The sequence below is a fragment of the Haplochromis burtoni genome, unplaced genomic scaffold, assembly GCF_018398535.1.
Source record: "Haplochromis burtoni strain Fernald_Lab_line unplaced genomic scaffold, NCSU_Asbu1 Contig_424, whole genome shotgun sequence".
Taxonomy (NCBI): domain Eukaryota; kingdom Metazoa; phylum Chordata; class Actinopteri; order Cichliformes; family Cichlidae; genus Haplochromis; species Haplochromis burtoni.
In genome coordinates, this window is record NW_024582785.1 from 475,615 (window position 1) to 499,885 (window position 24,271).

At 40.1% G+C, this 24,271-nt stretch overlaps 2 protein-coding genes across 7 annotated transcripts; one reads left to right on the forward strand and one right to left on the reverse strand.

Annotated features, from left to right (window-relative positions):
• Nucleotides 1-2,993: 2,993 nt before the first annotated feature.
• On the reverse strand, nt 2,994-17,306 carry LOC102310730 (myosin-9). 6 transcript variants are annotated; one of them, XM_005945244.2, is made up of 17 exons: nt 17,199-17,306; nt 16,636-16,696; nt 14,905-15,241; nt 14,601-14,703; nt 14,343-14,478; nt 13,373-13,482; nt 12,957-13,216; nt 12,567-12,769; nt 12,228-12,338; nt 7,821-10,742; nt 6,658-6,805; nt 6,370-6,475; nt 5,442-5,598; nt 5,108-5,194; nt 4,672-4,813; nt 4,434-4,516; nt 2,994-3,448 (listed from the first exon to the last, which is right to left on the reverse strand). In XM_005945244.2, exons 1-17 carry the CDS (start codon nt 17,216-17,218, stop codon nt 3,392-3,394), a joined length of 5,043 nt encoding a protein of 1,680 aa, XP_005945306.1. In that variant the 5' UTR covers nt 17,219-17,306; the 3' UTR covers nt 2,994-3,391. The 6 variants fall into 6 exon arrangements, with proteins under 6 accessions (XP_005945306.1, XP_042069101.1, XP_042069100.1 ...); XM_042213167.1 differs by having other exon boundaries at nt 7,821-10,718; nt 12,567-12,790; XM_042213166.1 differs by having other exon boundaries at nt 12,567-12,790.
• A 2,256-nt stretch (nt 17,307-19,562) lies between these two features.
• Nucleotides 19,563-23,514, forward strand: natd1. The gene is made up of 3 exons (XM_005945243.3): nt 19,563-19,891; nt 20,870-20,988; nt 21,835-23,514. Exons 1-3 carry the CDS (start codon nt 19,792-19,794, stop codon nt 21,949-21,951), a joined length of 336 nt encoding a protein of 111 aa, XP_005945305.1. The 5' UTR covers nt 19,563-19,791; the 3' UTR covers nt 21,952-23,514.
• Nucleotides 23,515-24,271: the final 757 nt, after the last annotated feature.

Below are 24,271 nucleotides of genomic sequence, written 5' to 3' on the forward strand. Positions count from 1 at the left end.
ATTTCTAAACAGGTTTTGTATTTAAATTCAGTTCTTGGTTGACACTGCGTGTCTAGTAACTGTTCTGAATGATGAGGATGGAGAAGATTAGGAATGAATGCATCAAAGGGACAGCTCAGGTTCAGCCCTTTGGAGACAAAGTTCGAGGGACAAAGCCGAGGTAGTTTGGACACGCGGAGAGGAAAAGAGCAGGAGGAAAAGAGGATGACCACAGTGATGGAGAACATGGAGATCATCTGCTTTGGCAGCCGAAAGAAGAAAACTGAGTAGATGTAGAAGTATTTAGAGGACTGTCATGAATCATCTACTTTACGAGCTTTAATTAATGCAGCAATATAAACTCAAAAATTATATATACCAGGAACTCTGTCACCCTGCTGATACAAAAAGAAACGGGGCATTAAGATCTGGAATAAAATGCTTAAATTACAAAGAAATTCAGTTAATGTTTACCTTATGGTACTTTTCTGCATTCAATTCCATCAGTTTTGCCAACAGCACTTGCTGAAATGCTGGATGAGAGTTGCAGCAAATACTTAACTTTTCAGTAAGAAAGCATATTTGTCACTTTAGGACGCAAAATCTTACTTTGTGTCCAAAAATAAAACGAACATGGATTTCCACACACCAGCTTACAAATTACATCCATGATGCACAACACAAAGAATCAGCTTTGGTATTTCAAAGTGTCAACTACCATGACTGGAGTTTCACAGGCAGTCACAGGGAAGGAAAGATGGGTGTTGGGTTTTAATGAGGTGCGATGTTCCTTTTTGGAAATGCGACTCCAAAGAACAGGGTACCTTCAAAGTTATGTGCTCTGCAAAAGCACTGAGAGCTGTGACATAGACAGAAATGTGATCTCTGGAGATGTGGGTCAGTGTTTCCCAAAAATAAAGCTTAAAAACATGTTTTAAAAAGCACTTAGAAATGCTCTGCTGATTACACTAATTAATTAATAAATACATTTTAGCATACATAAATCTTCAGGAGCTATCTGAGCTGTGTTTGAGTAATATGAACCAAGTCTGTTTAGTAAGACAGTTATTTTAGAAGTAATTAGAAGACTGTTTCTACCTTGGAAGAGACACACAGTTTGATCCTGAGCTGTGCAGCAGCAGGTTTTTGGTGACCAGACACCCTGGCTTCATGCTGTAACCCTAACAGCTCGGCTATATCTACACACAGGATGTCCTGTGAGTAGTTAAATGAACATTTCTGCATAAAAATAAAGTCTAGTCAACTTTTTTATGCTTTGGAAAGATTTTTTTTGTTCTGGAGTAATGTATGCTATGTTGCCTGATCCAGACTAGCAGGGCGTCAAACATAAATCCCGGGGGGCAGAGGTAGCCCAGCAAAGGCATAAATTGGAAAATATAAAGGAGGGCATAAATTTTTGGACTTTTAAATTTATTTTTACAAGTTTTACAGCTTTTTCTCCTGATACTTAGCTTCCCCTCAGTCATTCACACTACATCGAAATAGTTAATCAACAGATAAACAATTAAATGACACAAAAGTTCCTTTTTTTCATTGTACACTAAATTTTGTTTAGAAAAAAGAAAAAAAAATCATCAATCAACTAAAACTTTATGTTTTATAAACATGGAAGAGTCTGGCCATTGAGCGACCAGAATGTTTTCTGTGTTTCAAACATTTATCATGCGGAAAAACTGAGACATGCTGTTGAAATTATACTTCTTTATCTTATATTAGGACATCATAATTTATTGAATATGTAGTTAAATGTCTTTTCACTGACAGGAAGTGGAATTTCACTCATCCGGTCCACTTAAGTTTAAAGTGGTCTGTATGTGGGCCTCAATGTAAAATGAGTTCAGTTAACTTTATTTTTTTGCATCATTTGTCCTCAAGGGGCAGTTTCCAGGTAACATTATAAGATCACTAGAGTCACATTTTACATGCTGAGGTCAGACGCCTCTAATGGTTTCTGTTTAGGTTTGGACACTGTGTGTAAGAACGTAAATAAAAACATAATGCAATGAAATCTCATAAAAACATTAGAAGTTTAAATGTTTAAGTGGGTAATTTTTAATTCGATGGTAATAACACGTCTCTAAAATGTTGTGACAGGACTGGGAAAATCGGCTGGAAAATTAAGTGGTGGTAAAAAAAATTCAGCAGTATGAGGAAGTTTGAGGATCATTAGGTTAAATTAGTGATTGGGTATTAAAAAGACCGTCTTAAGAGAGGCAGAGTTTCATTAAACTGCAAAAAAAACCCTACGTCTACAAATTATGGAACCTTTTCAGAATAATGTGTCTCAATGTAAGATTACAATGACTGTGAATATGTCATCATCAGTACAGAGAATCTCTGCATTCTGTTTTTAATCACATTTTACACAATTTTCTTGCTTTTTTTAAAAAAAAAAAAATTGGGCTGTACTTTATATCAGTTAAATATAAGTAAATCTTTATTGCTCTCCACTTGTTTTAGTTTGTCTGTTTAAGGCCATCATTTTCTTTTTTTCTGATTGATCAAAAAATTTAATAAATCACTGATAAAATCAACAAATTCACTGATTATAAGTGACTAATAGTTTTAGTTCAGGTGTCATAACACAGCGAGACCCAAAAATAGATGATGCGTCGCTGTCACAAAAGGTAAGTCAGATAGACAAGGACACACATAAGATCTAAGCAATATACAAGCAACAAATTATAATAAGGTGTAAACACTGTGCTTTGGTGTACTGTTTAACAGATCATACAAGGAAACCATGCTTCCCTTTCCTCCTTTCATTACCAGAGTTTATGTTAAATGATATTACCCTATTCTAAACTGTTTTTCTTCCTTTTGCAGGGTAATTATGATTTTAAAGTCCCTTTTTCTTCCTGAAAGCGTAAGATTGTGTACATTGTGTGAAATCCAGTCAGTGTTATTTTGTTTGTAGGAAAAATCAAAACAAGCACAGAAACACTGACTTTAGTTAATGGTTGTTTAAAAAATAAGAAAAACAGAGATCCACATTATTTTTGACCAACCTTGTTTTACTTGAAAGCTCATTTATTTGAAGCCATAAAGCAGCTGTTTCGAATAAATATGAAGGTAATAAAAGTACAGTAGCATCTCTTCTCTTTCAGGAATGTATTTCCTCTGCTGGAAGGGTAAATGTTGCGTTATGTGGCCTATAATGTCAAATACAAGTGATCCAATACGCTTATGTGAGCTGTGTTTCAATAAAAATACAGTTTGTCTATAAGTTACAAAACCTCTGTGTAATGCACTGAATGCATGTGTAAAATGACCTGTGTTTGTTGCGCCCTCTAGTGTCCTGTTCTGATCATTCAACACACAAAAAGGTTATAATAAAACAGATTTCTGAAAAGCTCTGAAGTGCAGATGTCAGCTGGTCATCTTCTCTGGATCAGAATGACTCGAACAGCTTCATCCTTTCTTGGACAGAAAGGCCCTCTTTTAAACTCTGAGGAATGAAGAGATGCACAAAAATGATTTAAATAAGAAATCTTATCTGTTAAATGTCTTTTGTCATGATAGAGGGCAAAAGTTGTAGTCATGTGATAGAGAAAGTGCACCCCTATAAAAAAACCTGACTACACCTCTTCATTTAACTACTTGAACCATCTTTAGCGGCAATAACTTGAAGTAATCAGTCTCTGCATGACTTTATCAGTCTCTCACGTTGTTGTGGAGCAATTTTAGCCCACTCTTCTCTACAACATTGCCTCAGTTCATTGAGGTTTTTTGAGGGGGAGTATTTTTTTATACACAGCTTTTTCTTAATTTGTCTCCACAGCTCTTTGGCCAAGTTGAGGTTTGGATCTCCTGCTGTGCCTCGGATCATTGTCCAGTTACGGGACCCAGTTTGAGCCAAACATTAGCTGCCAGAGAGACGGCCTTACATTTCACCTTAGAATAGTTCATGGTAGAATCAATGAGTGCAAGAAGCCAAACTCCTCATCCCTCCTTCACCGTGCTGGCAGTTGGTATGAGGTGTTTATGATTATATGCTCTGTTTGGTTTTCTGGTGCTCTGCATTACGGCCAAACATCTCAATTTTGGTGTCCCAGAAGTCTTGTGGTTTGTTTAGATACATCTTTGCAAACCTAAGCTGAGCTGCCAGGAGTCCACGCTGGACGTCCACTCCTGGGAAGATTGTGGCATTGTGCTATAACACACCTGAATCCTGCAGACCAGCAAACTGAGATAAATTCTGATTACATGGAGTTGCTCACTCTTGCTGATGATCAATTAATCAAGTGCATTTGATTAGCAGCTTCTGACTGCTACTTACCTTCTTCATTTCTATGGAATTAATAAGAGGAATCTGTAAGTGCGCTTTTTTAAAGTGTTTGCAGGCAAGATTGCAACAGTAGAATCTACTTTTTAAAGATTTTAAAACTGATACTTTTGCTTTCTGGTCAAACTGAAGACGCATCAGCTCTTACCTTCGATCTGACCGCTCTTATTTGTCGCACGAGGGATGATTTCTTTGGAAAAGTAGCAGTGTTTGTCTTTCCCTCAGAGTCATCTGAGGGGGGGAAAGAGGAAAGACAAAACAGTCTATACTTGAGTTTAACTTTATTACCTATGTGCTGATAAATGACATCAGGCTTCACACTGAGGCAGCACACTTTGTATGAATGTCACACACTTCACACTTTCACATTGTGAAACATGTCTCACCGTGGCTCGGCCCTGCAGTGACTCTTCTTGGAGACCAGGTGGAGAACTTAAAATCTTCACCAAGCCTATTGACATGTTGGTGGGGTTCACCTTGGCTGTTTGTATAGGGGGTCTTGAGCCTATTCTCAGCATATATTTTGTCCTGTGTGACACACACACACACACACGCACACACACACACACACACACACACTTTGGATTAGGTTATATGTATTACTACATACAGGATATTAGGTTAAATTGTAAATTAAACGTGGTTGATGTGGATTACTTGTTTTTTTTGGGGGGGGGGGTGTTTGTTTTTGTTTTTTTGCTGTTATATTTATCCACTAATTCTAGTAAATAAGTAAATATAAAGCACGACACAAAAGTTGACATATAACAAAAGTCTAGTCTAACAAAGTTAAAAAAGATAATAATAAATTAAAATTACTACCATCTGAGCAATCTTCAACTCTTCTCTGAGAGAATGAGATTCCTGTCTGAGAAACTGAATTTCTGCCTCCCTCGCCCTCAGAATCACCTGTAACATAGATTAATCGTATCAACACACACACACAGTCTATAATTGCCGTCTAACTATATTAAATATAAATGAGATGAGCAGATAAGGAACTGGACTATTGCTGTTGCTGATGCCTGTTTGGAAGAATTAAACATACAGGAGCTGTATTTTCTGGACTCTGTTGTATGAACAGCAGGGAGCACTCCCTCTCTGTGCGTCTCTCCTGAGATGCTGATATAAGCTCAGTGAAAAGAAGTCTGTCTACCTGTTTCTTTTTGAGTTCCTGGTTTTCCTTTTGGCACTGCATCATTGATTTTCTCTCATCTTGCAGTTCCTCTCTGAGCTGAGAGTTTTCCAGGCATTTCTCGGTGTGCTGAACCGACAGCATCTCCAGCTCCTTCTGCAATAACTGGATCTCCTTCCTTTGATGACAAAGCAAAGCACAGATGATGACGAACGGGAAAGCAAGCAGTTGTCTCTTCCTCCATGATCTGCGCTGGTTTATTAATTCATGAATCTTATTGCAAGTAAAGATTGTGTTTAAAACAGTTATTATAAAAGAATGTGTATTTGTCATTTGCCGTCTGTGTTTAACAGATTTCCAATGATGACCACTCTCATTAATGTCATTTTTAATTAAAACTGCCACCCCAGTTCAGACTTTATTCTGGTGCAGCCTATTAAAGCCTTATCAAACTCAAAATAAGACAAAAGTATGTCTTATGACAGATTATACCACCAAATATTCATGTAAACAACATTAATGGATCTGCACAGGAAGCCCCAAAGGGAAACTGAGAGATGAGTCATTCAACAAAAAGCCTTATATGTGTGTTTGTATATATCATACATGCATTTTAGTCAGTCTGTCTCATGAATAAATGAAAAGTTAAAACAACAACGAAAAGGGCTGTTATTTTTGTAGCTTTCACATCTGTATATATGCATCCCACAGATTTACAATCTTTTTAAATGAAAATGATGTTGCACACAGAGGGAAAAAAATAGCACGAACTAACCTGCAGTTCTAGAAACATTTCATACCATTAACACTGTTAACTGCTCACGATATGAAGTACAGGTAACAAGTACAAATGCAGTACAACACCTCTACAGTAAATGCTGCAATACAATACAAGCTGTTTTTTTTGAGGGGGGGGTTGGCAAACATTTTGAAACCACACGTCACTCACTCGTATTCGCCGTGGAGCAGCGTGACATCATCGCTTTCCATGATGCGCTGGGACTGTCTGCTTTTCTCTAGCTCCAGTTTGTGAGCTCTCCTCATTGCCACAATAGCTGTCGAGAAGCAGAACTTACTTTCAGTACTGCCTTGGTGGAATTATTCCTATCAGGCATAACTCTAATATAACATTCTTACAACTAATTAATCAAATGTATTATTAATTAGTATTAAACACAACTTAGCAATAAAAATGTTTTGACAACAGTGCATTTATGTTCCATGTTTTCTTGCTTGCCTGCCATTGTCGCGGCTGTCTCCTCCTGCAGGAGCTGCTCTTTCTCCTTCAAAAGTTCAGCCACCTCCTTCTGATGCTGCTGCTGCAAGTCTTCTATCAGATCCCTGTGCATTTCCTCCACAGCAGTCAACTCCTGTTCACAGGAAGCCTATAATGATATTTAAAGGTAGTTGTTGTGCGATATGAGTGGCTCTGTGGTGTGACGGTTTTCACATTTGCCTAACAGGTTCAATTTTTGGAGGATACCCAAATCCATCGGGTGGTGTGTCAGGAGGGGGAGGTAGCTGCTGTGACGACCTTTGTGAATAAGAGAGCAGCCAAAAATAACTTTTGTGCTTGGTATAGTCTATATACACTCAAAACGGCTTTCTTAAACATAACAAAGAGTTAACTGTACTCAAATGGCCTCCACAATCGCCACATCTCAATCCAGCAGAGCACCTTTGGGATTTGGTGAAGCAGGAGATTCGTGTCATGGATGTAAAGCCGACAAATCTGCAGGAAATGTGTGATGCTATCACATCAATAGGGACTAAATTTACATCACTGTGAATCTGTGCCATGATATAAGGCATGTCTGAAGGCAAAAGCATGCCCAACTCTGTACCAGCCTGGGGTACTAACAAAGTGGCTGATTATTATATATGTAAATAGTAGAGAAATCTACACCAGCAGCCATAACACTGAAACCAGCAACAGGTAAAATCAGTATCATTTATTTATTTAGAATTCAATGTTCTGCTGGGAAATCATGGATGCTGCGGTATATTCATTGACTAGCTGGGACCACATCCTCATTTAGATTTAACAGCATTTCTAATAGGTAATGGCAGATGGAGTAAGCATGAATTGAGGGGAAGGCAGAAGTCAGTGCTGATTTCCCAGGAGGAGGGAAACCAAAATCAAGCAGGTGGTTTTACAGTTGTGGCTGATTGAGTGATTGTATTTTTACTTTTAGGAATAGTGTTTGTTCCATAGTTACATTGTAGCCTTGCTAATTCTGATGTAACCCTAATTGATTTAAGGCTTCAAGTAAGTAAAGTAATGAATAAAGTGATGAAAGTAGAATTTGAACTTGATGGAGAAAAATAAATCTGTAAAATGATTTTTAAAAATACATACTTTAAGACTAATTATCTCACGTGATGCAAAGTCTTGGTTACCTGAATGTTTTCCAGATCTTTCTTGTAATTCATTTGGATCCCAAAGTCCTCCTCTGTTTCCTGCTCCATCACACTCTGCTCTGGTAGACAAGATGTATTTGGGATGTAAAGAGGTGCCTCTGTGCGGGATTTGCTCTGTTTCTCTCTGGAAACACAGGACTTGGTGTAGTAGCCATGTAAGTGCTTCATCTCCTCTTCGTGGATCTGCTGCAGTTCCTTTATCTTCTCCTGAAACTCGCCTTCCAGTTTTTCTACTCGTTCTGCATGATAATCCTCAATCTTCTGTATGTCTTCTAGGAGTTTCTGGTTCCCGGTCTCTACTGATATTATCTTCTTTTCAGCCAGCTCCAGTTCTTTTCTCAGCACGCCGTTGTCTTCTTGAAGCTGGCATATTGTGTCATTTAAGGCCTCCTGCTCCTCTATTCCATCGTTGCGCTGCTCTTCCAGTTTGTTCACGTCAATTTGAAACTCCTGCTTTAAATCCATGTACATCCGCTCTGACAAATAAATTAACTTTGCGTGGTCCAGCATACATTTTAAGTCAAAGGCAGCAGCTTCCTTCCCTCTATGCTCCATGTCATCACCACCGACTGGTCTGCTGTCACCAGAGTTCACCAGGCAGAGCTGGTGTAAAAATGTAGCCCTCCTCTGCAGCCGGGATATTAGCCTCTCTAACCAGTCTGGCTTTTTCTTTTCCTCCATTTTTTTGTCATCTGATTGGTCCTCTTCTTCTGGTTCGTCCAAGCCCCTGGCATCTTCCTGCAGTCTCTCCTCATAAGAAGCCAACTCCGAGGGACTGATATCTGCCAGACCCGTCATTCGGTCCTCAGCGTCTTTGCTGTTTACTGGAGTCACACCCTCATACTGTTGATGAATTTTTAAGGCAGCATAAATTAGCTCCTCTTCAGCACAAACTGTACAGATTAAACTTTCTAAAAGTTCATCGCTGTCACACCCTGTTCTCTCAGATCGCATCCTTTCTTGTGCTTTTAACGCTATTCTTCGAGCGATTATGTTTTTGTACCTTTGTGCCACATCCCCCTCATCGTTTCTTGATGTTGAGGTTATCTGACCATGTTGGCTCTGAAGGACAGACACGATTTTTTCTACTACAAATATTTCCCTCATTAAGCACCTCTCAACACTTCCCTCCTCATCCAAAGAGGACCAAGTATTAGTCGGTTTACTCATGTTACTCTTAGCCCCGGCTGATTTCTCTTCATTGAGGATCTTGCCCTCTCCTTTGCTGACATTATATGATTCATGCTGGTGTTTCACTGCATCTTTCTCTCCTTGCTGAAGACAGGCAGCGACCGTAGCCAGCTGTTTCTCCAAGTCTGGAATATCGAGGGGACTAGCTTGAAGTCTCTCTCTGCAGGCCTGTATGATGTTCTGAGCCACCTGAAACCTGCCGACTAGCATCCTGCAGCGATTCTCTGTCTCTTGGGCAAAGCGCTGGCTCTTCTTGGCCTGATTGTGAAGAAGTAGACTGAGGTGCTGGGTAGTCGCTCGACTCTGGGTCAGCTGGGAGCAAAGCTGGGGGTCCCGGCAGCTGATGTGACTCTGGTGTTCCTCCAGCCTTTGTGTGATGTCTCTTAGCTTCTCCTCCGTTACATAAAGCTTGGTTTCAAGCAGCTGGATTACAGACATAAAGCGCCCTGGGTCATCTCCTGCAGTGATGAGGTATTGATATGATTCATCCAGTGATTGTGGGCCATTTTCTGCAGGTTCTTTAGAATTCATCAGGCTGACATCTGCGATATTGGACCTGTTAGACAACTGGTAACTGTCTATATCCTTTTCCACAGTGATATGCTGTGTTGCTTGCTGTTGCCTCTTGTTATGCTGAATAGTCTCTGCTGAGTTATCCTGCAGCTGAGAAGAGGCACAGGTGCATGCTCTCAGCACCTCATTCAGTTTCACTTCCGTCTCCTCCAAGCTGTTACCCAAGACTTCCATCTTTAGCAAAACTTCACTCAGCTCTTGCTCCTTCCTATCAAGTTGTCTCTCATATCCTTCTCTTATGTCCTGCGTATCAGACTCCCTTTGCTGCAATTTTCCCAGTGCCACCTGCAGTTCCTCACAGACTCTCTCATACGTGTGCTCCAGGTTGTAGTAGTGCGTTTCTTCTGTTTTCAAGCGCTCCTGCAGCTTGCCCACCTCCCTGTCTGCCTCTGCTAACTGATCCTGCAGCTCAAGGCAGCGACGATCGAGTTGCTCCCTTTCCTCCTGGAGTCGCTGTATGGCAGATATTGTACGTGCCAGCTCTTCCTGAAGCTGCCGTTGTGCCACCTCGATTTCTCTCGTCCACGTCTGGGTCTTAGTGAGACTCTCCACCTGCTGCTCAGACCTGTCCAGTTTCTCCTGGAGATCTTGTGAATGCTGCTCAGCCTGCGCCAGGCTTGCCATCAAGCTCCGTCGCTCCCTCTCCTGACTTGCTTGAAGAAGCATGAGGTGCTTCTGTAGCCGAGCATCTTTTTGAGCCTGAGTCTCTTCATAGTTATGAAGCTTTGCTGACACCTCATCAAGATTTTTCCGCAGCTTCTCAGCCTCCAGCTGAAGGTTTTGGTAGCTATCTAATTCCTGCTGAAGCTGTGTCAAGCGAGACTCGGACTCCATCCTCTGCTCCTCGCTGATGTTCAGCTGGGACTTCAGTGAGGCCACACAGCGCTCCCACTCCACCTGCCGCTCCTCAAACCTCTGGCGATCTTGCTCGATATGGGCTTGTGCGAGTGCAGTGGCGTCACCCGTAACCAGCAGCTGAGCTTGCTGGGCTAAGAGATCTACTCTTCGCCGTAGTTCTGCCTCTCTGGCTTCCTCCTGACTTCTCTTTTGTGCTTCCAGCTCAAAGCGAAGGTCCTGATTTACCTTCTGCAGTCGCTGTAGCGCCAAAGATTGCTGTGAAGATGAGTTGGTGTTATTCTACAAGACAAAAGGTTTTGATTAGGAGAAAACTTTATATTATATTATATTATATTATATTATATTATATTATATTATATTATATTATATTATATTATATTATATTATATTATATTATATTATATTATATTATATTATATTATATTATTATTATATTATATTATATTATATTATATTATATTATATTATATTATATTATATTAGGGCTAGAAACTCTGACAGAAAAGAAAAGTTAACGTTTCATGGATGGAATCTGCTGCTTTAAAGCATTTTAACTTGGAAATTTGCTCAACATTTAAGGATGCACCAGAATATGAACTGAATATCACTATTAGCCAACAATGCCCTTGCTAATTGATACTATCATGGCATTTATCAGTGTTCATGGCTGATGGTTAACTGCTAAACTTCCCTGGTTTTGTTCCAACAAAGAGGGAAATCACTATTTATTTAGTTATTTATTATTTGTTTATTTATTTTAATTTAATCTTTACCTAACTTTTTTTTCAAAGGAGACCTGCCAAAGAATCCACACCAGTACGAAAGGAAGTCAACAAGTAAAAAGCTACTTTCGACTGTTGCATTATTCATGAACAGTCAGCACAGCACACAGCTCAGCACGTTTGGATTGACATATTTTACAGAACAAGCTGCCTGCATGTAAATTATTTGACTGTAATCAAGCGCATTTAAAAAAGCAGCTTGTACATGTGTTTTCTTAACAGATACATTAAGACAGGCCCTATTTCAAACTCAGCCTAACCTTCCCTTTTTTCAAGTGCTCAATATGCTCTCTGAAGGAAAGTCTGCCATCGGACTAGATATATGTCACGGTCCCGGAGTCAGATTTTGAGTTTTGTTCTGGACTTCTGGACTTGCGTTTTTGAAAGTGTAATATAACGATGTCTGTCTGAATATGTTGTTTTTTAGGTTATGATAAGTTTTGTGTTTGAGCTTCAGTCTGCTGTTTATGTTCTTTGTTCTAGTTTCTGTGAGTTTAGTTTCATCTTTTGTGCTTCCTTTCAATATCCTGTAACCCAGTTGTGTCCCAGGTCATGTACCCATGTCTGTCTCCATTCTCCCTCTTTCTTTGTGTGTGTGTGTGTGTGTGTGTGTGTGTGTCGTGTGTGTGTGTGTGTGTGTGTGTGTGTGTGTGTGTGTGTGTGTGTTGTGTGTGTGTGTGTGTGGTGTGTGTGTGTGTGTGTGTGTGTGTGCGTGCTGGCCTTTCCGCATTGCTCTGATGAGCTTCTTTGGGCAGCTTCATAAGGAAGCAACAGTGGGTTAGTCTTGCTGGGTTGTTGCCTTGAAAGCAGACAGTGAAGCTCTACTCTTGCTCTTGTTACAGTTTGGAATTGTTGTTATATTCAACAGTCTGTCCCTGTGCACGGAGTCAGCTGTGGTGAGCTGACTCTCGTGTGGATTCTGGGAGAAAATTGATATCATCTAGATTTAAATAGAAGACTTAAGGAGTCTCATGCATTATACCTGTGCGCCAAAGCAATCCCTTGAATGGATCTCTTTCTCTCTTTGCAGCTCATCCTGCAGATTCCTGTTTAACTGCTGGAGTCGAGACAGTTCCCTCTGAGTTTGTTCCAGCTGATAAAAAAGAGTAATAAACTGGATGTGTTCATTTATTCGACTGATTCATTCATTCATTTTTCTTTAGTAGATTAAAGATATCTGTATTGATGTTTCCTAAAAATGCAGACCAAAGATCAGACTTTTGTACCTATATAAGTTGGACTCTGCTTTTTGGTTTGATGCATAAGAAAATATATCACGTGTGTTCTTGTTATTGTGGTGGAAATGCAAATACAATCTCACCTCTTTGACAAGTTGCCCAGTTTGCTGCTCACATGCCAGAGTTTCCTCAACTCTTGTGCAATCACAGGTGCTGTTTACCTGCTGGTCTTCCCTCTGGAGACTCTGTTTAGTCTGATGTTCACTTGCAGTCTGCATGTTCAAACTGTCATTCACCACGTCCTTTGGCAGCACCACTGAGCTGAGACTTTGGCATTCTTCCCACCCTTTGCACAGAAGACCACATGCTTGTTTGTTTTTTTTAAAAAAGAAAAGTATATATATATAATATGTTAACATACATTCTGTTAGATTCATATTTATGGCATGTGTCAGTATAACTAGATATGATTTTAGATTTCACAGCAGATCATTGAATAAGTTACCTAAGTCTGAGTTCGTTTAATGGCTCACCAGTTTGTGTGGTTCCACTAAGAAACGAGCATTGGTGAGCAGCTGTGCCCTCCTCCTCCACCTGGGATGGAGAATCGGTAGGAGCTGGAGCACCAGGTGAGCCAGGGAGAAGAGACAATGAAGCGTTTCCATTGACTGAGCTCTGCACTCTTTCTACCTGCACTTTGGAGTCCTCTTTTTCCTGCTGCTGATGTGAAACTTCTCTCTGGTTGCTGATTCCATGTTCTTGCAGCTGCTGAGTCTCCGGCTCTGAAAGAGAGCTGTGAGTACAATTTAAGTAAATTCATCTACTAAGCTTGATTATAAGTATTTAGACTATCATAAACCTTCCAAAAATCATCCCATACCCACTAGAATATATATTAATATAATGCAGCACTCCAATGATGCAGCACTTATCTTTTAAAAAAGTCTACCTTGTGTTGTCATGTGTAAAACTGGGCCGCAAGTTCTTGAACACTGCGTGGACCCAGTTCCGTTTCATCCCAGCAGTCATTGCACACAGCGTGTGCACCCCGTCTGTGGTCTGTGAAAGTGGACACAGTTTTTATCACCGAACCTTTAAGGATTTTTTTGTCTTAAAACGGTTTCCCACTGCAGTGACACCAGTATCTTTACTTAAAATGTTGGATGACTTTGTTATTTTTCTAGAAAACTTACAGGGCTGTGATAAATTTGGGTTTTTGCATATTTGTCACACATGTTTAATATCAAACAAGTTTTCCTCGAAATAAACGATCATCACTTAAAAACTGCATTTAATATTTCCTCAACTTATCTTGGACTAATATTAAAATTTGTTTAATGATCTGAAACATTAAAGTATTACAAATGTATAAAAAAAAATCAAGAAGGAAGCAAATAACAAGCTGGATTCTTGCTACCCAGCCCATGCACTAATGCACAGATGCTTGCCCTTTATTGTCAGTTTTGTTTTATGCAGTAACTGCTCATTTAAATGGTGAATGGCCCAAGGACACAACGACCGAAACTGTCGGAGCCGGGGCTCGAACAAGCAACCTTCCGATTACAAGACGAACTGCAAACTCTTGAGCCACGATCGCCCACATTTAAGGGCAGTAATGGGAGTTGTAGTGTAATAAAGGTGTTGTCCTTTCTCAAAAATAGTGAATAGTGCAAAGCCAATGACAGAAGCCTGTGGCACAGATTTAATAACCTGAATAACTCCAGCCAGGACCATTCCTACTGTCTAAATATATAAATATGGATATTTAAATGCTTGGGTTCGCCTTTATGTGGAGTGATTTTCAACCCACTATCATAAGATATTTACAGAATGGTCTGTAGCTCATCAGCATGAGCGTGTTAAGATTTAAACAGAAAACTGTCATATATACATAAATAAGATCTCAAAATTAACAGTACCAGTTTCTTTGCTTTGATGCAGTGATGGTGTTGTGCACTGGTGGAAACCAAAGAGGAGGAAGGCTCTGCTAGCTGAGGGGAGCTGCTTGTTTTCATTCTGTCAGCATTATTTCCATGCCATGGCTCTTTGCTACCTCTGATTAAAAACATAAAAGCAGATGGACAAAACAGGAAATACTGACTGCAGACCATATGTAACATTTATTTTCCATTAGAAAAACAGCAGCATTTCAGCGTTTTAAACGAATTTAACCAAACCTGATTTTCTCCAAAGAGGAAGACAACCGACTAGAGTTCAGAGTCTTCTTCCCAGAGGCTTGTCCTTTCTTAGCTTGTGACTTCCCTAATGCACCGTCTGACTCTGACATAAAGGCAGCAGTGAAGATAAAAAACAATCTGTGAGTCCTTTTCAGTGTATTTATCATTATTTTCTTTCTAAATCAGCAACTTCTTCATCTTTAAATTAAGAAAACTATTTAGGAAGTTAGCCTTAATGGATAGTCTGAATATTTATTTTAAAACTAGAAAACTAGACACAAAGATGAAACATGCGTGGAGTTACCTTCTCCGGCAGATTTCTGGTCGAGCCTGTTGAGAGAGCGGCTGCTTCTCATGAAGGGAACAGCAGAGAGGGAGGTGGTGTGGAGGGATGAAAAGCTTCGGCTGCTGCAGAGGCGGGGACCTGCTCTGGCTGTGTGGGATGCTTGTCTGACAACCGGGTGACCAGCAGAGCCCGGGTGGCTGAGGCTGCCTCTTTTCAAACTCCCGCCAACTTTACTAACAGCTGCAGTCAAGTTGCTGCCTCTGCCCAGGCTGCTGCTCCGTCCGCTGCTGACACCGGCTTTAGACACACTGCTGCCGGCCTGCTTCCCTCCAGGTGCTGGTAGTGATGTGAGGTCCTACGTAAGTGATAGAGAGAGAAAACGGAGCCTCAGTGGTTGTGTGAGGAGAAATCAATCACAAAATGATGAAGTTCTGCATGTTTTTCACTTATATCTCATGTTCACCCTCCCATCCTAACTTCCCGTCTTTGACACACACAATGAAGAGCACAATTTAATCCTGATCGGAGCTCTTAATTTGCTTAAGAACCATCTGACGACACTGCAACCATGAACACACACACACACACACACACAAGCTGTAAACTTAATCACACTTGAGCGCTTGAGCGCACTCAGAGAGCCAGCAAATCTATTCCAGTCTCAGTAGATGCACCCTCACTAACTGCAGAGGTAATGAATCTGCGGCTGGATCTCACGACAGAGAAATCAATTAGAAGATGCTCGACTAAGTCCTGACTTGGCGATATGTGCAGGTTTTAACTGCACCATGTTGATCTTTAGCCATTAATGGCTACGTAAATCAAAATCAAATGCGTGAAAATCTCACAAAAAACAAAAAACATGCACTCAGTCTGAGGGAACTGTGCGTGGTTACACAGTCTGAGACTAAAGAAAGGGGTGCTGTTTCAACTGTAATGTGTATCTGCCGCAGATGATCAATACAAATCATAAAAGGAAATACTTGTTTTGTTTGTGAGCATAACACAGCACATTCTTTCACTAAAAGCTTGGCAGTGCGGTTTAATGTCAAACTCATTTACATTGTGGCCCACATACAGCCCACACCTCCCAGTGAAACACCCCTTTCCATCAGTGTAAAGTAGTTAAACTGCACATTTAATCCCCGAGTTATCTAAATAGAACAAAAAAGAGGTGCACTTGCAACAGAACGGCTCGTTTTTTTTACATGATAAAGAAATGTTGCTGTAGTTAATGAAATACATCTGTTAGCACGACTCTTTAGGCTTAAATTGTAAGAAATAAATGTTAAAGCTAGCTTGTTGTCAAGACAACCCTATAATTTTAAAACAAAACATTTTGGTAATTCACAGAAAGTTTCTTATTAGATTTATTTATTTTACTGTGAACACATTAAAAAAAATTATATTGTAGATAGTGAAAAAACAGGAACTTTTCTGCAATTTCATTAATTTATGTGCTCCTTTAAATTTTCCAAAAACATCCAGTGGACTGGATTCGAGTATTTGCCGGGATACTTCTAGCCTCCAGGCCTAAGGCTTGCTACCCCTGATCTAAGGTATGTTAGGAAGGGTTTAAAAAGGATGAGACCAGTTTCCTGTCAAACCTAAATTACAATATTTAGATGTTTGAAAATAACTTGTTGGATTATAATCTGTAAACATATTTTAACATATAATAATCCCCGTAATTACATCTATAAAAGCAACACTAAATGATTTTACTGAGAGTTTTAAACCTGCACTTACCTTTCCCCCTTTCTTCTGTGTGGGATTGTTGGTCTTAGTGTTCATCGGGGTCTCCTGCCACCTGCGATAGATAAGATTAAGGCAGCTTCACATAAATCCTGACAACAGACAACCTGAACTTTCCCAAAACACTTATTTAATGTTATTGTTTTATTTGGTTACAAAGATAAAGATACTACCTTTCTTTTTCATATTACTAGTTTCACAACAGCTGCATTGATATTATATTTTACTTGTAAGAGAGCTTGTGAAATAAACCCAACAGCACACAGCCAGTGATGACTGCTGCTGGTCAAAATGGTAACCTGTGCAGATACTTTTATTCATGAAAACATAACGATGAGGCTCACATGCCAAGTAAACAGCAAACATCAAACTAGGTTTGATTCATGAAAGACTATGAGGTTAACAAGCATAACGATGTAACAATCTGCTAAAGTTTTTACTTTAACTGAGAAAAAAAAGCCAAAAATTAGAAGAACTGTTGTATAAGGTACATTTAGTTTATACCTGTCTTCATATCGACTTGTTTTAATGTAATAAATAAGTAAATAGGTACCTACCTTGGCTTCTTGGACATCATTTTCAGTCATACAAGGTTAACACCCTGACAGAGACTAACTAAACGCAAGAACTTTTGGCTCACATTGTGATCTGTCTGGTAGATGTGAGCTCTGTTTTACTCTGGCAAGATCAGGAGAGAGAGAGAGAGAGAGAGAGAGAGAGAGAGAGAGAGAGAGAGAAATACACCGACAGGTCTGTACCACAGAGTCCCAGAGAAACACATCACATGCACACGCACACGTAATCCCACAGCGAGTTGGCAAACTCCATTAGAGTTTTGCAGGATTAGGTCAACAGCTTAACTGGATTACTACACAGTAATTTTAGTGAAGTTAATGTAGACTTACATTGTCCTTATAGCCTACTCCTGATGTCTGTCAAGTATTCCTCTCACATAGGCACAAGTGTATAGTGGAGAAAAACACAAGCTCAGTTTGTGTCCTGGGTTATCGTCCGCTGACTGTACGCTTGATGTGCTGAAGACGCGCCTGCCACTGCGAATCCCTGAGCTGTGACCTGACCTGAGCTATCAAGAGCAATTTCTCAGACACAAACACTTGTCTGGATAAAATCCCTTCTTGTGTGCAAATGTGCCATTTCCCTCTTTAAGACAAATTCTATATCTGTTAATAAACATATTTTAAAATATCACACCATGAAATGAAAGCTAAAGTGCCATAAATAAGTTGTACGGGGGGAAAGGTGTAACTGTGATACAGTTATAATAATAATATCTTTATTTGTACGGCACTTTTTTAAAAACAGCTCACGCTTCACATTTGGCTATTGAAATGAAACACGATTTAGGTGAGTGTATAAACAGATTGTGAAAACACAAGCTCTTACATTAATTCCCTAATGCACACTTTAGAGTTTCAGCAGCTGTTTAACACAAATCACAGATGCAGCTATACAGTGTGTGTATATAATATAAATAATATACAAAATATATCCATCATCCATCCATTCGCTTCCGCTTATCCTTTTTCAGGGTCGCGGGGGGCGCTGGAGCCTATCCCAGCTGTCATAGGGCGAAAGGCGGGGTACACCCTGGACAGGTCGCCAGTCTGTCGCAGGGCTAACACATAGGGACAGACAGACCATTCACACTCGCACATTCACACCTAGTGACAATTTGGATTAATCAATTAACCTATCCCCACAAGCTGCATGTCTTTGGACGGTGGGAGGAAGCCGGAGTAAACGGAGAGAACATGCAAACTCCACACAGTTTGCAGAAAGACCCCGGCCTGATGGTGGAATTGAACTCAGGACCTTCCTGCTGTGCGGCAACAGTGCTAACCACCGTGCTGATCTGTCAGTGATGATAATTTGTGCACCAATTCCTCTGACATCGTCTTATTAATCGTTAGCTTACTATGCAAACATAGTAAGCTAACGTATATATATATATCACATATATCATACATATATGTGTGTATGATATTGAATATGCAATTCCGACACACTTTTAAAAACCTGTTTTCTCTGCACTGGAGAGAAGAGAAATAAAAGTCAGTAGAAGCAAGACAGAATACGTGTGTGACTGATAGGTAGACGGGTGTAATAGTGAAGCTGGAGGGAGCAGAGGTGGTGAAGGTGGATGAGCTTAAATACCTGTGACCAGGCATCCAAAGCAATAGACAGTGCATAAGAAATGTGAAGAAGAGAGTGCAAGCCAAGGTGGAGTAGGTGAGGACAAGTGTCAGGGGTGATTTAAGGTATTAGTGTAGCTATGATGTGTGGTTTAGAGATGTTGGCACTGACTCGGAAGGACAAGATGAACAGGATTAGAAATGAGTATATGAGAGAGACAGCTCAGGCCGAGTGGTTTGGACACAAAGTTAGAGAGGCAAGGCTGAGCTGTTTTGGACATGTGCAGAGGAGGGATAGTGCAAAATGGGGCTGACAGGCAGGAGGAAAAGAAAATACCTCAGACACCTCATCCATGAATGAGGACATGGTGTGGGCTGGTGTGACAGATGAAGATGTTAGGGACAGGGCCGATCATTTATCAGTTTAAACTGACGGATGAACAAATCAATATATTTTATAGCAATTGTATTTAGAGACTTTATACTATACCTATTCCTACCAGAATTAAACAACAAAACTTACATTTCAATTCTCTTAAACTTTATTTTAAAATAATAATAAAGAAATAAAGTAGCAAAGATATAATAATTCACAGGGATTGTAAAAACATACAAAATGAGCAGAAAAGGTACAAAAAAACACGTGTAAGCAGCAAGTTCCTTTTATAAGACCCACTTTAACAGGTCTTTAACGGACATAATTGTTTATGATCCCACGTCACGTGAATGCAGCATGTGAAACGTTTGCGTTCGGAGTCAGACAGTTGGTTTTATCGTTTCTCAGCAGGCGTTTAGAGTTTATGATCTCGAGGGGAGTTATCTTACAAAGCCGCTCTGTTTTCGCCTCTCTAAAGACGACGCCTGCGATTGGCCGCGCGTCACGTGACCTCACAGCTGATTTCGTTGGATGAAGTGTTTTGCTTTTGTAGCCATTTCTGGTTAGCAATCCCGTAGGGTAGCGTAGCAGTCATTGTTGTGACTTTTTAACGGCGCTACTATGGCACAGGCGGCACAGACTAATGCCTTTGATGCAAACAACTCTCCAATCAGGGTGGAACACGATAAGAAACGTCGGCAGTTTGTCATCAGGCTGAATGGTGAGTTCAACATGTAAACATTAGCGTGCCAGCTGATGCTAGTGTTAGCTTTCGCTCTTGCTAACGTCGTCGTCGCTCCTTTATTGATACCTACAGCTGCCATTTCAGACACAGATGGCTGCTCACATATAGACGGAGCCTGTCTTCTGACCTTACCACCATTACCGGTGCTTTACTTTTCTTTCTTTTAGGCGAGACCAAAGTATTTGGCCTCCAGACCTCAAACCAAGCACGCAAATTTGAAAAGCACACAATCCCAAATACACAAATTCCAGTATTAATCTTCCAAGTAAAACTCATTTGTAGCAAAATACCTTCCCCTACGGTTATATTAAGATTCAAACACCATTTCAGCTTTCCAGAGTAAGCATTTTATCTGCCAGGCCTCCAAATGTGCTGTGCTACTTCCTTTCAAGCGTTCAGTTCAAGTGCTTTAAACATATTTTAAAGTTTTCCACAGTCTTCTTCGTTTTATATATATTAATCCTTTACGACACACTAATATTACTGTTTTAAGTGTGTCAGTAGTCGTGTTTGTCCTGGTCAGTTGTGGGTCAGCTGTTAAGAGGAAAATGGTGGATGCCATTGTTGTGCTGAATGGAGATCTTTATCTTTTCTTCACCCAGAAACACGACCCTTCCTCCACAAGGGCATGCCTGCACCTGGCCACTCGTGCCTCGTCTTTCCCAGCAGCCATGTTGCAGCGCTACATGCAAATTAAAATCTGCTACCACACCTTAATAATGTAACTGGGGCACTTAGAGTCAGCTTTAAAATGCTGAAACATTGAAGTAATTGTGGGATGAAACTTGTAGTGTGCACAAGCAGGGTGGCAGGCTTCTGCAGTTTCTGTTCTTTGTTTGTTTGTTTGTTTTTTTTGGGGGGGGGGTCATGTTTTTTCCGATAATTAGTAAATCCTAGCAATAGTGGAGGTGAAGACCAACCTCTGCCAGAGATAATATTTGTGTTTGCTCTTAGGATCCCATGATCGTGCGGTTCTTCTGTACGAGTATGTTGGGAAAAAGACGGTGGACCTGCAGCACACCGAAGTTCCAGATGCTTACAGAGGGAGAGGAATCGCCAAACACCTTGCCAAAGTAATTTTTTAAACCCAGATTTTGCGTTTGTTCACGAAACAAGAAGGTAGGCTCTGGCAATGCTCAGTTGGTATTAAGGTGCCAAAGTGTGCCGAGAAAATATCCTCCACACCATTAAACCACCATCAGGCTGAATTGTTGACGTAAAGCAGGGTGGAGCCATCCTTTCATATTGTTTACACTAAATTCTGACCCTACCTTCTGAATGTCACATCAGAGCATAAGACTCAATGTTTTACTAATCTTCTGTTGTCCAATTTTGTGAGCCTGTGCAAATAGTAGCGTCAGTTTCCTGTTCTTATCTGATAGGAGTGGCACGTAGTGGGGTCTTCTGCTGCTGTAGCGCTTCTCCTTCAAGGTTTGACATGGTCTTAATTCAGAGACGGTCTTCTTCATACTTGAGTTTTAATTACTGGTTATCTAAGTTGTAACTATTGTCTTCTAATCAGCTTAAAACAGTCTGTGCATTCTCCTCACAAGCAAGTTTCTCGATTATTGCCATTCTCTGTAAACCCATAATATGGCTGTGTTGGAAAATCCCTGTAGATCAGCTTGTTTTTGAAAATCTCAGATCAACTAATATGACACCAGGAACATTCCAAGTCTCTTAAATCAACCTTTCTCCTCTATTCTCATGCATGGTTTGAATTTCAGGTGGTTTCCTTGATCATGTTTACATTCCTTTTTGAGGTTCTGCCATGTGATTAGCTGATTAGATATTTGCATTTATGAGCAGCTAAAAAAGTGTACCATACATTGAGAATCGAAAATGTTTCCACTTAAATTGTTGTCCTAGGAAAAGCCAGATGATTTTGATGTGAGCTGTTATGCACCATGTCATTGCAGGCAGCCATGGATTTTGTGGTGGAAGAGGACCTGAAAGCTCACCTGACCTGCTGGTACATTCAGAAATACGTGAAAGAGAATCCTCAGCCTCAATACTTTGAACATATTTATCAATGATCCTGCATGGCAGCGAAGGAAGGTGGCAAAATGGACTCCAAGGAGAGAAATACTGCGTGGCGGCATGCTTTGGAGTTACAGGAGAACACGCGACAAAGGATCTTCTAGGCATGGTTAAACACAACAGTGACTGAATCCAGAGAAATAGCTGAATCTCGGACCATAGACGCCTGCGAGTTGACCGTTTGATCGACTGATAGCTTTCTGCATAAACATGAGCATACACACTCGCCACAGGCAGGAGGGGAATCAGCCTATCACGACTTGTACAAACAAAGCAACCAAAGGTGAAGCCTGTTACCTCAGACAGAAACTTCCAGGACCCAACACTGACAGAGCAGATTTGAGTCAAATGTTACAGTGTGTTGCAGATTTCTGTCCTCAACTGGACTCACTGGTCATGAGCAGCACTACAAGGTAACCACCCCTGGTGTTTTTGTCTTTGATGACTCCACTGATGCTCAAATACTCTTTTTTTGTGTTATGTAAATTGCAACCTCTTTTTCATTTTTTTTTCTTATTCTTTGCAAATAATTCAATTTAACCCCTTCTTCTCAAGTTTTTAGAAATTCTGTTTCTTAGAACTGATATGCTAGTGTAGAAGGTTATGTATGCAAAAAGGCTTAAAAACAACAACACAAATATAAATTTGTTTTGTAAGTGTCAAAGTGGGAAAGCCGAATCTGAATTTGACCAATATTCCTCCTCAGAGAGCCTTGTTTTAAACATCACTCCATCTACTTTCATTCCTCCTCCACATAACAAAAATGAAGTTATTCCAGTCATATATCAATTCACCGAGCGATCAAAGGTGTAGAAAACAGTGACGATGTCTGACTGAGCCTCAAGATAACTCCTGCTCTTTCCATCGTACATTAAATGTTACAGACATTGCTGATGAACGGGCTCCTGGTGTGGTGTGACACATCAGTGTGTGTATGTATAGATGTCTCTGTTCGAACCAGCAAACAAAAACAGCACTGTTCTTTTCAGGGCATTCACATTTATGTGGTGTCAGACGGCCCATTGTCCTGTCATTAAGGAATTGCACTGGGTGGCTGTGGCTGTTTTGTTATATGATCCATTTTTCCTCTTGCCCACAAGGCTACTCTGCTCAGCTGATATCAAAATGATAAAGATCTCTGTTAAAAAGTAAAATATCCCCCCCACCCCTTGTTTTTTTTTTGTACTCTTCAGGAGGTTTTGCTGTTGACAATCTTAAGGGTTGAGGAGAAAAAGATACCTCAGGTAACTCGGCACACTCTGGCAGGACAGTGCAGATTCTTTCTGCTGAGCTCACCTTGAGTTAATTGCAGGAATTTCCCTTTTGTTAAACTTCCCTTTGGGTGCAACACACCTAAGGATAGGCCAAGGTATTCGAGGTACTATTTCATTCTATGTATGTGTTTTGTCTAAATTTGTGTGTTTCCTTGGAAGGAAGCAAATGTTTCATTTGAGCGAGTGGCTCTCACAGAGGCATCAAAATCCAATCCGTATTACACTGTTTTGTGATTTGGACTTTTTTTCTGTACTTGCTGTCAATAAATGCATAAATAAATCAAACACACATCAGATGACTAATGCTTTATGTACGTTTGCAGGAGCAGAGGAACATTTGTGATTATTTATGGAGAAAACGTGATTGTGTACAATATACTTTTTATAACCACTGTGCAGTCATCACTACGGTGGTCATACACTGATAATAATTATCTACAAAGTTCGTCTTGTGCTGTTAATAGTTTCAGCATGCAAACTCCTTCAATACTTAAGCTAAACTATTTTTACACTGGCAAACCAGAGTGTTAATGGTATGGGCTTTCGCTTATTATTCAATTAGAGTAAATGTAGAAAATCGAGGTGGCAGAATAGTTTCAAAATACAGAATGAGGACTGCTGTATTTTTTTTTAAATACTTGATCTAACATGTAGATGAACAGTGTAAAAGTAATAGTGTAAGACTTAAAATGAAAGAACAGGTGGAATTTTTACCCTCCACTGAATATATTTATCAGTCCCACACGTCACAGCTAGTGATGGAGTAGATTCATGTTCTAGATTACTGATGACAAATATCTGTACGTATATATGTATGTATGTATGTATTGGCGCCATCCAGTGGCAAATTGAAGTTATTAGATATAAATGCTCTCCATTGCTAACAAGTTAAAACTCGTGGACTGTGTAAAAGACAGACACATCCACTGGTTTGAGAAGTCCTGTTTCACAGCTTCAAGTTGATGGTTTATTCCTGGTGGTGTTGGTGTCACTGACCTAATACATTTAATTTAAAAAATATATTCAAAAAAGGTAATTGGTA

Coding starts and splice junctions, on each gene's coding strand:
- natd1 (XM_005945243.3), top strand. CDS start 19,792: ATGGCACAGGCGGCACAGACTAATGCCTTTGATGCAAACAACTCTCCA. Junction 19,892..20,869: donor GTTTGTCATCAGGCTGAATG/GTGAGTTCAACA, acceptor GTTTGCTCTTAG/GATCCCATGATCGTGCGGTT. Junction 20,989..21,834: donor TCGCCAAACACCTTGCCAAA/GTAATTTTTTAA, acceptor ATGTCATTGCAG/GCAGCCATGGATTTTGTGGT.
- LOC102310730 (XM_042213166.1), bottom strand. CDS start 17,218: ATGATGTCCAAGAAGCCAAG. Junction 14,704..14,904: donor CCAGAAATCTGCCGGAGAAG/GTAACTCCACGC, acceptor CCTTTATGTCAG/AGTCAGACGGTGCATTAGGG. Junction 4,814..5,107: donor AGTTGAAGATTGCTCAGATG/GTAGTAATTTTA, acceptor TGTGTCACACAG/GACAAAATATATGCTGAGAA.